This window comes from Nematolebias whitei, chromosome 7, assembly GCF_014905685.2.
Source record: "Nematolebias whitei isolate Nwh7 chromosome 7, NemWhi1, whole genome shotgun sequence".
Lineage (NCBI taxonomy): Eukaryota > Metazoa > Chordata > Actinopteri > Cyprinodontiformes > Rivulidae > Nematolebias > Nematolebias whitei.
In genome coordinates, this window is record NC_056504.1 from 38,224,802 (window position 1) to 38,239,847 (window position 15,046).

The 15,046-nt window shown below is 38.1% G+C and overlaps 1 protein-coding gene across 2 annotated transcripts; it reads right to left on the reverse strand.

Annotated features, from left to right (window-relative positions):
* Window positions 1-2,759: 2,759 nt before the first annotated feature.
* tnnt2b (troponin T type 2b (cardiac)) lies at window positions 2,760-12,393 on the reverse strand. Of its 2 annotated transcripts, none has more exons than XM_037679467.1 (13): window positions 12,251-12,393; window positions 12,117-12,162; window positions 12,011-12,018; window positions 8,354-8,380; window positions 8,254-8,275; window positions 8,093-8,156; window positions 7,882-7,998; window positions 7,694-7,771; window positions 6,765-6,866; window positions 6,570-6,679; window positions 6,174-6,264; window positions 4,984-5,024; window positions 2,760-2,832 (listed from the first exon to the last, which is right to left on the reverse strand). In XM_037679467.1, the coding sequence occupies exons 1-13, from the start codon at window positions 12,321-12,323 to the stop codon at window positions 2,793-2,795; spliced, it is 819 nt and encodes a 272-aa protein (XP_037535395.1). In that variant the 5' UTR covers window positions 12,324-12,393; the 3' UTR covers window positions 2,760-2,792. The 2 variants fall into 2 exon arrangements, with proteins under 2 accessions (XP_037535395.1, XP_037535397.1); XM_037679469.1 differs by having other exon boundaries at window positions 12,117-12,181; window positions 12,251-12,304.
* Window positions 12,394-15,046: the final 2,653 nt, after the last annotated feature.

Sequence of the window (15,046 nt, forward strand, 5' to 3'; positions counted from 1 at the left end):
TGGACCTTTGTAACAAGGGAATTCTCAGGTCAAGGGTGATATTTAGATTTATTAGTCCTCTGGTGCAGCTAATCTATGGTTAAAAAAAAAAGTATTTTAGCTGAAAGATTTATGTGATCCCATGCCATTATGTACTCAAGCCTGGCAGTGCTAAAGGCACAAATCAAGTCTGTCTGGGTGTGTAAAGAAGGAAAACACCCTCTCAAATGATGGATTTAAGCCAATCTGTTGCTCAGTAACCGCCAAAGAAGTTCATTTGGGAAAAAAACTTTGGTATAGAATAAGTAACTGTACAACATAAAAAAACTTCTGGATTAAAAACAACCAAATTGGTCAAATTTGGACTGAGCCAATTCTGAGTAGTTTATTTTAACAGGGTTGAGCCGTCAAGTTTTTTTTTTTTTTTTTTTTTTACCAAAACAAATGGTGGGGTGGGGGTGTTAAATGAATAATTTGTGAATGGGTTATATAATAATAAAACAAAATCTTTGGAATTAAAAGTTACAACTCGCGTACGTGCATGCTGGTGCTAACCACTATTAGCATCAGCTAGCTAGCTCCATTTAATGGCACTTAGGAAACAAAACTGATTGTCTAGTGCCAACTAAACTTATCAACAAAGCTAACCAGCTAAAAATCGTATTACAAGTTGTTTTTTTACTGACTAATCTTGACTTATTACATTCTAAAGCAGAGATCCAGTTAGGTCCAGTTGAGTCAACCTTTAGTTTATGGCGGACTGTAGAATGGCATGGCTCATCTCAGCTAAGTAGTGGCAGAAGTTTGTTTTCGCTGATCACACAACTTTACAAATTGCATTACAGTAGTCCCTCGATTATCGCGGGGGTTACGTTTCAGACACTACCGCGATAGGTGAAAAACCGCAAAGTAGGAACACTATATTTATTTTAGTATTGAGTTCAGCTTCAGGATTATTTGCAACTTCCCAGCCAGTTCTGTGAGTTTAATAAATAGATTGTTACTTCTGGCTTTGCGTTGCAAAACTATTTTTATGACATCGGTTTCTCCGCTAGTGTTTGATCCCTCCATTGTTGTTCTTTGAATTTCAGTAGAAAGCAGCGACTGGAAGCACTGTTGGCTTCTGGGCCGTGTAGTTCTTTTGACTTGCGTTACAGTGTAGGCTTATTGAAAGAAAATTGCAAAATGGCAACGCCTGTCCAAAGTATTTTTTTTGTTTTTGTTATTTGGTTGGGTCCCAGTCCCACAAGAGCTGCGATTTCTAACCCGGGCCCGGCCCGACCCAAAATTTGGGCCAGGTCGGGACAAAATTATGTGCTTGATGGGCGGGCCAGGTCGGTCTCGGGCTTTTGATGCAGTTTTACTAATCATACAGCACAAAGAAAAATAAATAAGAATGCACAATATAAAATGATGTTAATCTTCTTGTAGAGGAGGAGACAGTTTATATGTTGAGAGGGTGAGGAAAGAAGAAAATAGAGTGCAACAGTTAATCAGACTGTGAAAAGAGAGAGTAGCGCTGGCACACTGCACACCAATTGTGCATGTGGCCCCACCCTGCTTTTATCGCACATCTGAGGATTTGCAATTGACCCACAACAAGCCACGTAATGCAGCTGGAAAGTATTAAACAAAAGCTCAAAATGGGAGAACTCACTCTACAAAGCCAGCACAGTGAAACCTGCTGATGTGTGTCAGGTAAGGTGCATGCTCAGGTCTGATCTGCCGGTTTCAGGCCTAATTACAGCTAATTGGTCAGGTCGGGTTGGGTCCAGAAAAAATGGCTACGGACTGGGGCTTGGTCGGATCAGATTTTTTAGGCCTGAATGCTACTCTAGTTCCCGCTCCTGCCCGCCGCTCCCGTTAACTTTTTATCCCGTACCGTCCCAATCACATGAGTAATATTAACGTTGACAATTGTGTGTCGTGTACAATCTTACGTTCGGGTCTCTCTTGTAAATGAGTCCCCGAGGCTCAATGGGATTAACCTGTCTAAATAAAGGTTGAATGAACGTTGAAAAACTGTAAAAAAGTGAGTCCGCAAAAGTCTAACCGTGAAGTATCGAGGGACTCCTGTACATGTTCTCTAGAAAATATAAAATATATGTAATTTACTATTTATTTATTTGTTGTGCACAAAGTTGTCTTTTTCGCTCCCTCTCCCTCCCATGTGTTGCAGTTGTGTCCAGTTTGGCAAAAAATGAAACAGAAACAGACTCATCTTGCACCTGCCTCCACCTGAAACAGAAATATTTCAAAGTTTAAACTGTACAATCTAATATTTGATCAAATTACTCCAAACCTGTGAACCAACAGCTTTAACTTCACAACCGAGTTATCAAAATTCATTCAACCTTTATTTATACACGTTAATCCCATTGAGCCTCGGAGTTGATAAATATATACATATAAGATAATAATAATATAATATATAATATAATTTTAATTCAAGTGAAGGAATCTGTGACATGAAATAATTTACAAGATTCACGTTTTTGCTGAAAAATAAGTTTTATTTATTGCAACCACAAAACCATACAAGAACTAAATATTTGGCCTGGTTTCTGTGTTTTTGTGTTTGTTGAATCAACACAAGTTGCACCACGATGCAAAGTTCATATAAACCTGCTTCACATGCTATGAAAACAACACGCTAGAATAACTTCTTAAAAACATGTCATGGTATTCTCATAAATCTATTGTGAAATTTGCATGTTCAAGTATTTAGAAAACATAATCGTGTAGCTTAAGTCACTCTCAATAACACCGGGATGCCAGATGTTGCCAGTTTCCCATGCAGCAGATCCCAGGTGTTACTTCCTCAGGCCTCGCTTGCTCCTGCTGCCCTTTGAGCTGAAAATAAAGTTCAAGTCAGCAGAGAATTTCTTATTTGCCAGATCAGATAACAAACATCCTCCACAGTTTGTGTTCATCTGAAGAATCTAAAGTACCTGGAAATAAAAAAAATACAGTATATATTTGTTGAACTTTGTATGACTGGCTGTGATCTGTTTTTTAAATTTATTTATTTATATTTCTATCATACATCTGAGCATTTTAAGAACCGCTAGTTACACCTGACCCGTGGACCCTCCCAATTCAGCCGGTAGGACGTCGGTAGAAAATCAGAAATCAGCTTTGCTTTTTGTTGTCGCCTGCAGCTGTCCTTCATATCAACCTCAGATGTGCTGCTTGACTTCAGACCCAACGATTACTGCTTTTACTGGAGGAGAAAAAGCATCCATCCATAATCTTTTACCCGCTTCTTTCTTTTTGGGTCGCCGGGGGGGCAATTAAATAAAAAAAATGTAATATATATATTTTTTAAATTTACCCTTTATTTATACAGGTAGTCTCATTGAGCCACAATAACTCATTTTCAAGAGAGACCTGTTTAGGGAGCAGATGGTGAGGGTTGAGGGCCTTGCTCAGGGGCCCAGAGTGGGGCAAATGAGGGTGGAAGGAGGTGTGGGTGTTCCACCTTTTCCACCTACATTTTTGATGTTGACGGTACCAGGAGTTGAACCTACAACTTTCCGATCACAGGCCAATTTTCTAACCTCTGTGTGCCACCACTCCCCCAAAATATATATATATATATATATATATATATATATATAATGTGTTAATTAATTTATTGTTATTCTAAGCTGATGTGTGAAATGTTGTAAGATTGTTCATATTTTATTCCACAACTGTTTTTGTGGATGTTGATTTAAACAAAAGAAAAGTTTAAATTCTCATCATAAAAGGTCCAGATTTTTATTGTTAATATTGACAACACCTCAAATCATATTTGTATGTTCTAACTTATTGAATCTTAAAAACATATTTGGCAGAAAATTGAGTTTTAATTTTTAATTCCTATGCCCAACCCTCTGCATTAGTCCCTTCTGTTTAGGCTCAGAGAGGATAATATAGTCTGAACACTTGGGCTGAGTGCCCAGAGATGCACAGAGATGGGAAATCTTTTTTTTTTAATTATTTTTATTCACCTTAGAATTATTGTTTTAGGTCTCATTAGGTTTTATTTATTTAATTAATTAATTAATTAATTAATTAATTAATTAATTTTGCTCTTGAAACTTCACCAGATCAGAGTGTAATCCTCTTTTGTTTATGCCAGTAAAACGTGTGGAATAAACAGATTTATTATTATGTTTGGTGGCAAAAAGTAATTCAAGACGAAGCAAGTTTTCCTTCTTAAATTTGTTCAACTTCTTTCTTTTATAAAATAGCACAATGATAATGTACACAAGTAGCACTTGCATTTCAAATAAATCTTAAAAAAAAAACTACAAGAAACTATGTGTTTTGGAGTTCTCTTGAGATGAATGTGACATCACTTGGCTGCTGCATCCCTTACTGATGCTACTGTGAGTTTTTCTTAGCTGCTGTCATGAAATGGGATTTAACAAATAGTTGCCACCTATTCTTATCTGTAGTTGCTACACAGTTTTTGACGCTGCCTGGTGCAGCCTGCATGAGGCATACTGTATGTTTAGTTTTAGCTCCTTTCTCAATACAAAACACAATTCTGTTTAGACTCCACTATGAAATGCATTTGGAAGTCCAGTTTGAGTCAGAGCTTTATAATCTCCATCAGCTCCACCTGATTTCACTGTTTTAATAGAAGCTCCATAAACTGAGATAATGACATTTCTCCCGAGTCGAACAGCACATACGTGTTGTTTAGATAACCTTTCCAAGGACTGCACGTTATGTCTGCTCGGGTTTGTTCAGATGGGTGTGTTCAGAAATTTTAAGCCCTGCTGTCAGAATACTGGCGCTCACATTCGTCTCTATTGTCTCTTTTAAAATGAAATAAAATCTGTGTTTTACATCAATCAGAGGGGAGCTGAAAAGAAGAAACAAATTCTCATTGTCTTATTTATTTTCTTGTTTTCTACCATCTTGGTGACATGCAGTCCAAATAATATGATCAGTGATTAAAAGTGAAGTTTAATACATTCAAATCTACTCTGAGGAAGCACAAATACTTACATTTTCTGATGATCACTGACTCTATTCCTCAGCACCGTGATCTGTGCAAAGCAGCACAAACATTCACAGTCAGTTAAATGACACTGATTTTACCCATTCTGATCTTATGAACAAAGAAGAATACTGATTCTAATGATCTTTCTTGTGAAATAAAAATAAAACAATTTTGTCACTTATAGACTTCAATGAATCGGAGAAGAGTGGCGGGTTTTAGTTTGGGTGAAAACAAGCTCTTCCAGAGAAGTGACAGGTGGAATCTGTCTGAAGGACTCCTCAGAAAAGCCTTTTAGAAAACAGGTAGTAAATACCTGTGTGTTTATGGAGGAATTTAAACAGATAAGCAATCTATCCAAACAAAGCTTTTCCTTTTCTTTTTCTTCGAAATATGTCTCTAAAATAGACTTGACGGTGGAGAAAAAAACTGAACAGAAACATAAAGTCATAAATTATAGCTGCATATTTATGGCCCACAGTAGCATTTTTGCCCTTGTTTTTGCTCTTGTGTCTTTTTATTAGCAAAAAAAAACCTCATGAACCGCTGGACAGATTTGAACAAAACCTTTAGGACATAGTTAAAAAGACAAAAACAACTGGACTTTTTTTTTTTTTTTTGTAATAGAAGATGTTTTCCCTTCTCATCTTCTCAGCTTTCTCAATTCAAAGAACAGAGTGTGGGGTTCGAGTTATAAAGCTGAGCTAGAAACACATGCAGATTGCTCTGTCACGCCTCACAGTAGGGGTCTGTTAGGGTCTTTGTTAGTCTGACTCACAGATGGGCCACTCTGGTCACATGGATGACAAATATTTACAATATAGTCTTTGGATGAATAACTACAACTAATGAACTTTTGGAGCCAGCTCATATCAAGATGGCCGCCACAGCCAGCTATCTTCATAAAAAAAATGCAAACACAAAATGTTTTACTAATAGACAAATTTAGACTTTAAACTCATGAAGTTTGCCTCGTAGGTTAATATTTTGTTCTCAAACCTCTTTTTTTTCCCCTTTATGGAAGTTGTTAAAGGACATTTGATCTCCTTTTGCCGTCGACTGTGTTCCTGTTGTAACTGAGAATCTGGCGTCGTACAAAGCTTCTGCAAGGACTCTCATGTGTCTCGCTGTGCGTTTGAACTTCGCCCTGCTTCCTCGACTCCTTCTGTTACACATCCGGGATTTCTTTACGTTTTACCTCATACTTCTGCTTTGAGAACGCGTCCTGAAGTTCAAATTTCTCTGCTTCCAGCTGGCGCATCCACTCCCACAGTTCCTTTGCTTTTTCTCTGCATGAAAAGAGAAAACGAGGATCTGACGTTGTATGTATGTATGTATGTATGTATGTTTTATTTATCCATTTCATTTCATCCAAACAACAAATACAATACAATTTAAAGAAAAGAAAAAAGATATACAATCACCGAAATAAAATGAAAGGCAGCAGAAGAAGAATGAATTCTTATAATATCTGCCCCTTGTCCCCAAAATATATTCCAAACAAAATTACTATACAAAAGCAACGTTACAAACATACGTTGTCAACTCATCGTGAAAAATTGAGAGTTTTAACTGTGAATTGTGTTCGATTTACTTGAGTTTGTCCTCTTTAAGGTGATCGACGTTCAGCTCGTTGCGGCGATCGTTCAGAATCTTCCTCTTCTTTTCTCTTTCTGTTTGTCTTTTTGTCCCCGGCTGTGTTTGCTGGGAAACAGTAGAGCACAATAACAGTTTTATGAACCCAGTAAGCTGTGGGCTCATTTCAGACAGATGTTTTTAGAGTCCCCACCTTGTACCCAGTAAAACTCAGGTTTGCCAGAATCATCTTCTTCCTTGCGTCGTCATCTGCTTTCTTTTTTGCTTCTTCTTCTTCTTTTCTTGCCTTCTCTTCCTAATTGATTAAATAATGCATTACTTTTGACCAGCCGTGCACGTAAATTCATCAGTGACACTCTCTGATTTGAGCTGAACTGATTTTAACTATAAATCTGAGGCTGTTAAACGATCAGTTCCAAATTGTATTAGTGACACTGTTTTGGCTATTTTTTAGTAAGATCATTACGCAAAAGGCACAAGTACTGTAATTTCCGGACTTTAAGCCGCTACTTTTTTCCTAACGCTTTGAACCTTGCAGCTTATACAATGCTGTGACTAATTTATGGATTTACATATATATATACATTTTTTTTGAGAGGCTAATGCTTCATGCTGCCAAAACATTTAGCCTCATCACACCGTGGCGCTGCTCAGTACACATCTCTCTTGGGGTGGGGGGTCCTCATGGCTCATTGAGACATTTATAAATAAAGTTTTTAAAAGAATCTGACCAATGAAATTACCGAACATGCATTTTATGTTTTTTTTTTAACCAGCCGTGCTACAGATACTATTCTGAAAATTAAACATTTACTGTATATATTTGTGTATGTTACAGTACATGTTTTAAAAAAATATATATTTTTGTGTAAATATCTCATGTTGCAACGTAGACACCTGCGGCTTATAGACCAGTGCGGCCTATTTATGTACACTATATATATATATATATATATATTTTTTTTTTTTTTTAATGAGTGGGCATGACTTATATTCAGTTGCGCTCAATATTCCAGAAATTAGAGTATTTCTTTGTAAGACCTATTCACACACTTGTTTGTGAATTAAGCACGCTCTCATTAGGGTGAGAAACAATCAGATGTTGAAATGTTTTCCACTCACAGCGAGTTTGGCCTGCCTTTCTCGTTCTCTCTCCGCTCTGATCTTCATCTGCTCAGTCCTCTCAGACCTGCGTTTCTCCTTGCAAAAACAATGAAACCTTTTGGCCTCAAACAGACCTCTCAAAGATTCAGTTCAGAAGCACTGAAAACGTTGCACGCACTTATAGGGAAGAATACATATGAGCATACCATGCGATCTGAGAGGACGAGCAGCTCCTCTTCCTCCTTCTTACGCTTCTCAAAGTGAGCTTCAATCAGAGTCTGCAGCTCCGTCAGGTCCTTTTCCATCCGTTTCCTGTGAATGTCCTGGAATTACAAGAAGAAACAGGAGCGGAAAGCACATTTAAACCCAGGAGAACAGCTTCCGGGTGTAGACTTGACAGTCCTGAGATGAACTCACATCAAAGTCGACTTTTTCTCCATCTGGGATCTTAGGAGGCACCAAGCCAGGGACAAAACCAGGCCTGAGGGAAAAGAGAAAATACAGTTTTATTCCGAATGTGCAGGCAAACTGTACTGTGAATGTATAAAAAAATATGTATTTTTTAACTTTGATCTTACTTTTGCTTGGGCTTTGCCTCTTCTGTGAAGAGGAAAAAGCAAATATTTCACGTATAAGGACAAATAAAAGTCAAAATAAAATAAACAGACTAATGTGTACCTCCTTCAGTTTCCTCAGATGTGTCAGCTGAAAGATCAGATGAGCAATTATTCTTCATGCAAATGCAGTTTAGCAAGCTACACCGACTGCCAGCACGTGTCAGCCGTTACTAAATACAGTCAGAGGTGTCTCAGTAACGATGGGGCTGAAGTGTCCTCAGGCAGACACTGAACGAGTCAAATAATCCATCAACACTGACCACCTGTCAGAGCTGATGGACTCCACACATGAAACTAAAACAGATTTGTCTTCAAACAAGGTAGATTTAGGTTGTTTTCACAGAAAATCTAGTTGGTTTATTCCTCTCGTCAAAACAAAAGACAGCAGAAAAGGGCAATTACATTTTACTTTTGTAAAATAAAGAGACATTCTGCATGTTCATGTGATTTTTACACCAGGATTCATAATATCAGACTTACTTAATATTTATCCACACTGTGCAAATTGCTAATAATTGAATTTTAAGCTCTAAACAAGTACAGCTCTGTATGGAGTATTCTTTGTGCCATCAATTTGAGTACATGCTGTGACAAATCCACATGATAACGTGAGCAAACAGTGATGTGTCAGGTTTATCCACAGCTCTGCCTGTTTGCTCCTCCAGCTGGCACAAAGTCTGGCACGTTCTTTTATTATAAAGTCAAACCACACTCCAGACTCTGCTTAGGTTTTTAGTTTGTAATATGAGCATTTTCCTGCTGTTTCTGGTCACAGTTGAAATTAAAGATATTCAAGTTTTATGTACTACAAGTAGAAATTACAATTTAAAACCCACAATTTCAGCGGTACTGGTAAAATGTAAGCTGTAAATGTTTAGAAAGACTTGAAAATTTGAAAAAATAAAATCAATGGACATCCTTGGTATGTTTGTAAGTAACTAATATGATTGTTATCAACTTGATTAAAAAAAAAAATCCATAGATTTAAGGGGGAAAAAATCAATCAGAGTTAAAATGACAAATAACTTCCAGATCAAGATGGTGGTTTATTAGTATTAGTATTAGTAGTAGTTTATTTAACAGGGACAATGCACACAAACATAGAACAGAACAAGTTTGTGACTGATGCGTTGCACAAAGAGTCTATAGGTATAGCTAACTCGCAACTCCAGTCTCTGTTGGGCATTTCTGCGTATTAAAATACAAACAATTTATCAATCAAAATATAGTAAGAATACCTACGTATGCATATTTATATTATAAAACTACCAAATGATCTAAAAATGATCGAGAATTTGTTTTGACTAGATTTGTTTTCTCAACTTATTTTCTCAACTTATAAGCAAAGCTCCATTAAATCAGTTATGTCTGTTAGAAAATGTTTGAAATATTAATTTCCAAAATAAACATAATTAAATTCCATTTTTTTCTCCATTTCTTCTGTGCAAAACAAGCTACATTTAGCAAGTGATTGGCGAAGCTACATGTAGACATGGCAAAGCAGTGTTAGGTCACATGGTCACCTCCCAGCCAGGGCCTTCCTCTAAGAAATTTGCATGTTCTCTCCGTGCATGTGTGTGTTCTTCCAGGTACACTGGTTTCCTCCCACAGACTAAAACATGCATGTTAGGCGGATTGGTAACTCTAAATTGTCCCTGGGTGAGAGTATGAATGGTAGCTTGTCTTGTTTGTCTCTAAGTGTCCCTGTGATGGACTGAAGACATGTCCAGAGTGTCCCTCGCCTCTCTCACAATGACTGCAAGCAGCTCACCATGAATGTAAAAGGAGAAGCAGGGAAAAAAGACAGATGGAAAGATGGACGGGCATGAAGCTCTAAACTCGTGCCACAAATTGATCTTCCCCTCTCCATTTATTCTTTGTGAAAATAATTTAATTAGAACAAAGTCCTGAGGAATAACTCATGACGCATTTCACTAAATTGTGTTAAATTTAACTAAATCATAAGTCAAACGCAGAGACAGTGTGAAAGAACAAAAACGGTTACCTGAGCATTAATGTGCAACTTTATTAAGCAGGAAATGTTGTATTTATTCATGTCTGTCTGGGAACAGGTGTTGACACCAAAAGCTGAGTCATTTTTTTAAACTATGCTGTGCAGCTGGTTACTTTCCATCTAACTCATGAGAGAGAAAGTAACTCCACAGAATCACTGAACCACAGTTACTTTACGAGTTTATTCCATTTTGTAAGTTGTTTTTCAGTTTTACCACATTGCTACCTTCCTAAAGCCTCTATTAGGGATAAAAAGCAGCCACTTCCTTCTTGCACAAATGGAAACTCAACCCCTTTCCTCTGCAAAGAAGGTAAGCCAACCTGCATTCAGGAGGACCCCTATGAGGCATAAAAAATGAAAGTGGGCATTGTGCTCAGGCCACTACTTCCCCACGGTCCTCTATTGAGCCCATTCTCTGACCCACATTACTCGCTGACAGCGCCTGTGCTGCACACGAAGCGAGACAGGTGCTGCTTGGTTTTGCAGACATTTTCCCACACAGACAGCCTCACAAAGGGCATGCTTCTGTATCTGTTGGTCTCCGACCTAATGCGTCTTTAGAAGGACAGATCCTCTGGGATAATAACTGGTTTCAGACAAAGAAAGGGTGGCTGAGAGGTCAAAGGTCAATCTGGCAGAAAAGCAGAAAGACAGCTGCTGTCCCTGCAGTGGCACCAACATGCCAACGATGCTGTAAAACCAACAGCTTAGCAGACGCAGCGTGTTAAATGCTCAGTTTAATAACAAAGTGGCATCACTTGTAGTCATTTTTTGCAGCAAACAGAACCGACCTTCTTACTCTTCACACCAAAACGTCACCATTACAAATTAAATACTTAAAGCCTAATGTCAGATGTGAAGCAGCAATAATATTTTTGCCTCTAGCTGTGTGCATGCATGTTCGATTGGACTGATAGCAAAATATTTCATGAACCAGTGAACAGTAACGTAAGCACTGAGTTGACATCTACAGTTGATTAACTTCTGGAGTCAGTCACGTTCAAGACGGTCGCCACAGCGAAGTAACTTTTAAAAAACAAAAATGGCATCAGCCCAGTCAGTTTTACAGACGTTCAGCTCAAAGTTGGCGTGGTAGTAGTTGAGACTCGAACCTTTTGTGCTTTTGCTTAAACTTTATCAATTACTATTGGTGTTAGTTATGTTTTTCTGTTAGCTACACATTTTATAAACCACTGGATGGATGAACAAACCCTAAGAAATGAATCGTTGGCAATTCATCAAAAACTTAACTTTTTGCTTCAACTCAATTCAAAATGGCCACCACAGCTAATTAATTTCCATCCCAAAAATAGCTACAAATCAGTGGATTGTACAAACGTTGTGCTGAAATCTGATGTGGTAGTAGCTGAGACACATTTATAACATGCTCCAACAGCTAATACGATCTTGAAACATCTTGCATGAGACCGTGCATGTTGTTATTTTCAAGGTTTGATCAAAATGGTTGTAAAATTGCCATTTCTCAACATTAAATATTCTTATAGTCTAAAACTTCCATAAAGAATACGAGGGGTTTAAGTCTAATATACAATCATGAAACATATCCTCACGTTTCTGACATCTGGAAGCAGCTGGGACTCTTTCCTGGCTAACAACATGCACGGATAAACGTCACTCCAGCGTCAAACTGTGAAGACTTATCTGGCTCATGTGTGGCTTCAATAAAAACACAAACGGACTTACGTTGTCCTCTGCAAGAGAAAGAAACGAGAACAAAACACGTTTAATGATTCCATGACATTTGTTAGCGTTCCTCTTCCCTCCGCAGAAATAAATCAAACCAACTCACTCGTATGCGGCGTCTTCCGTGTCCGACATGTTTTGGAACGCAGCGCCTGCACAGACAGAGGTAAACTGTGGAATTTTACTTTTAAAACTGCCCGAGGTGATGGAAAAGCAGCAAATCGGAGCACATCGACTTACCCAAATCTTTTGATATGTGCTTTAGACAACAGTCAGTAGGGAATTGTGCACTGTGTCTCTTTTTGTGGGTCATAAGCTTTTAAACCCGGCAGTGGATCACATGGCAGCGAAGCAGCCCACAGCCACAACTGGTGGCCACATACCTGCCAACAGATGGTAGATGGCATCAACTAGAATAGGAAAACATGCGTTCTCTGTGGATCTGCTTTGTCTATTTTTACCCTTGGAAACCTCGGCAGAGTAGCTCAGGATTATTGCTCCCTAAAGGTTTTGGTCTTTCAGCTCAGCCAGACATATGCAGCATGTTAGATTTAATCCCTGTAAACCGATTCCCGTGTGCACATGCTTACCAAGAGGCACAACTAAAACTCCTCTGAGGTAAACAAACACAAATGATTCGTGCTGTCATTTTGCTGATCAACGCCACACTCCCAAGCTGTTTGCTGTTAAGAGTCGTATAACCATGGCTCTGTCTTTATTTCCTTAGCTAGCTGCCGAGGTGAAAAGCAAATGAGAACTCACACCCTTTATGGCTTCATCTTCAGCAGTTCACCTTTAATCCTTCATCTCTGCCCTCACAGGCTATAACATGTTATCAACAGCACTTGTGCCCATGCCACACCTCCTGATTGTCCCACAGTGTGCTGGAAGGCTGTGTTGGACTCTGCAGTTGGGATTATGACTCAGATGTCTTCCTGTGAGCTGAAGCCAAATGCTAACTTTGTGTGTGGGGCTGTTTGATGGGGAGTTTCCCTCCATCTGAACATTTTACTCGCTGCTATTGGGACTTTATATGGCAGCTTCAATTTTTAGGTCTGTAAAAATAAGTCCATGCTCAAATCTTGTCAATACAAGTCTTATAGATGAAATTCTAGTTTTCATAAGAAAGAAACGCGTCATTTTCTAGTAGACATTTAATAAAAATCCTCTGTAGAACAAAGTTTTCCAGCAAAACCATCACTGTTAAAATAACACTAAAGTGTGAGTATGTGTGTTAATGTAAAACTGTCAAGTAATTCAGAATTGAATTCAAAATCTTACTTCTAACATACAAAGCTCTCAACAACCTAGCTCCATCTTGTATTATAGATTTTACTGTTCCGTATTTTCCTAACAGAACATTTCACTCTCAGACTGCAGGTTTACTTGCAGTTCCTAGAGTTTCCAAAAGCAGAATGGGAGGAAAATCGTTCAGTTATCTGGCTCCTCTTTTGTGGAACCAACTTCCAGTTTCTGTCTGTGAGGCTGACACATTGTTCAGTTTTAAGATTGGGCGCCTTTCCTTTTTGATAAATCCTATAGTTAGGGTCAGCTTGGGCTTCGAGCAGGGGTGTCAACCCCACTTACAAAAGGGGGCCAAAATTAAAACCTTTTTCAAACTAAGGGCCGGTTTCAGAATCTACATTAACTCAAGTTAGATACTCAACATCTTTAATTTTTCTTCATTTTTTCATTTAGCCTTTATTTATCAAAGTAGTGTCATTGAGCCACGAGAACTCATTTTCAAGAGAGACCTGTTTAGGGAGCAAATGGGGTTTAAGGGCCTTGCTCATGGGCGTAGAGTGGGGCGAATGAGGGTGGGGGCAGGTGTTGGTGCTTCACCTACCCCACCCACATTTTGGATGTTGTCGATACCGGGGCTTGAACCGGCCCACCTTCTCTAACCTCTGCGCCACCACTCCCCACTCCAATAATATATTATTTGTCACAGCTTCCTCAACAAGAGTTTTATTGGTCTCATTTGACATTCTCCGTTGCACTTTTGACATCATAATCAAAGATTATTGAAAAAAAAAAAATAAAGTTACAAAAGTATTTTACATTTAAAATAACATCTTGGGGCCAGATAAGATGTCAATGAGGGCCACATTTTTCCCCTGGGCCTTGAGTTTGACACATATGTGCTATAGGCTTAAGCCCCCAGTATACTGCCATGTACATCCATACGTAGAGGTACGCATGTATGTACGCAGAGGTACGATAATATTAATGTAACACAATAGTGGACACATATTAACACTCTTTGGTGTTATTTTAACAGACACTGATGCGGTGTAGGTTATGTAATTGTTTGTACTGTACCTTTGTCAGAGGAACAAAATAAAATTTTACAGAAGAATTTGTCCCTTTTTTAATCCATAATGGTCTTTGTCTTAGCATAACATCTTTTATTATTAATATTGTTGTTGTTATTTAAATAAATAAAGATTTGTTCTTATAAATTACTCTAAACTTTTATTAAATAATGGAGGAGAGCTGCTATCCTATGAGAGCATCCTTTTAACATTAAATCACTTGTTGCTGAAAATGAGTGCTCCTTTTTTATACGTTTCCTAAATGTGCATTTTATTCTCCTATAGAGGCCTGATAATCACTGACGTTTCAGAAACCTGTCTTTGTTTTGTTGGATGGATCTTTTGTGTATCATTGAAGGCATTTTCTCATATACAATAAATATTAAACTTTTTATTTCAAATAGCCACAAAAAACGTTCTTGTGATTTGTCTTGTTTCAGCTGCTTGTTGTTGTTTTGTTTTTCACGTTTGCTTTTAGATTAGCAGGGAAAGGAACCTATGATGTCATGAATCCAGGGAAAATGCAATGGTTTTATTTTCATTTCAGCAGTCGTTATTTTTGTCTTTTGTGACATTTTCTTTTATGATAAATTTTGACTGATTAACATTATTGCAGAAACAACAAGGTCTGTACAGAAAGGCAGACCTTTGTCTTCTTTAGACTTTAATCATTTATCCATCCATCCATCCATCCATCCATCCATCCATCCATCCATCCATC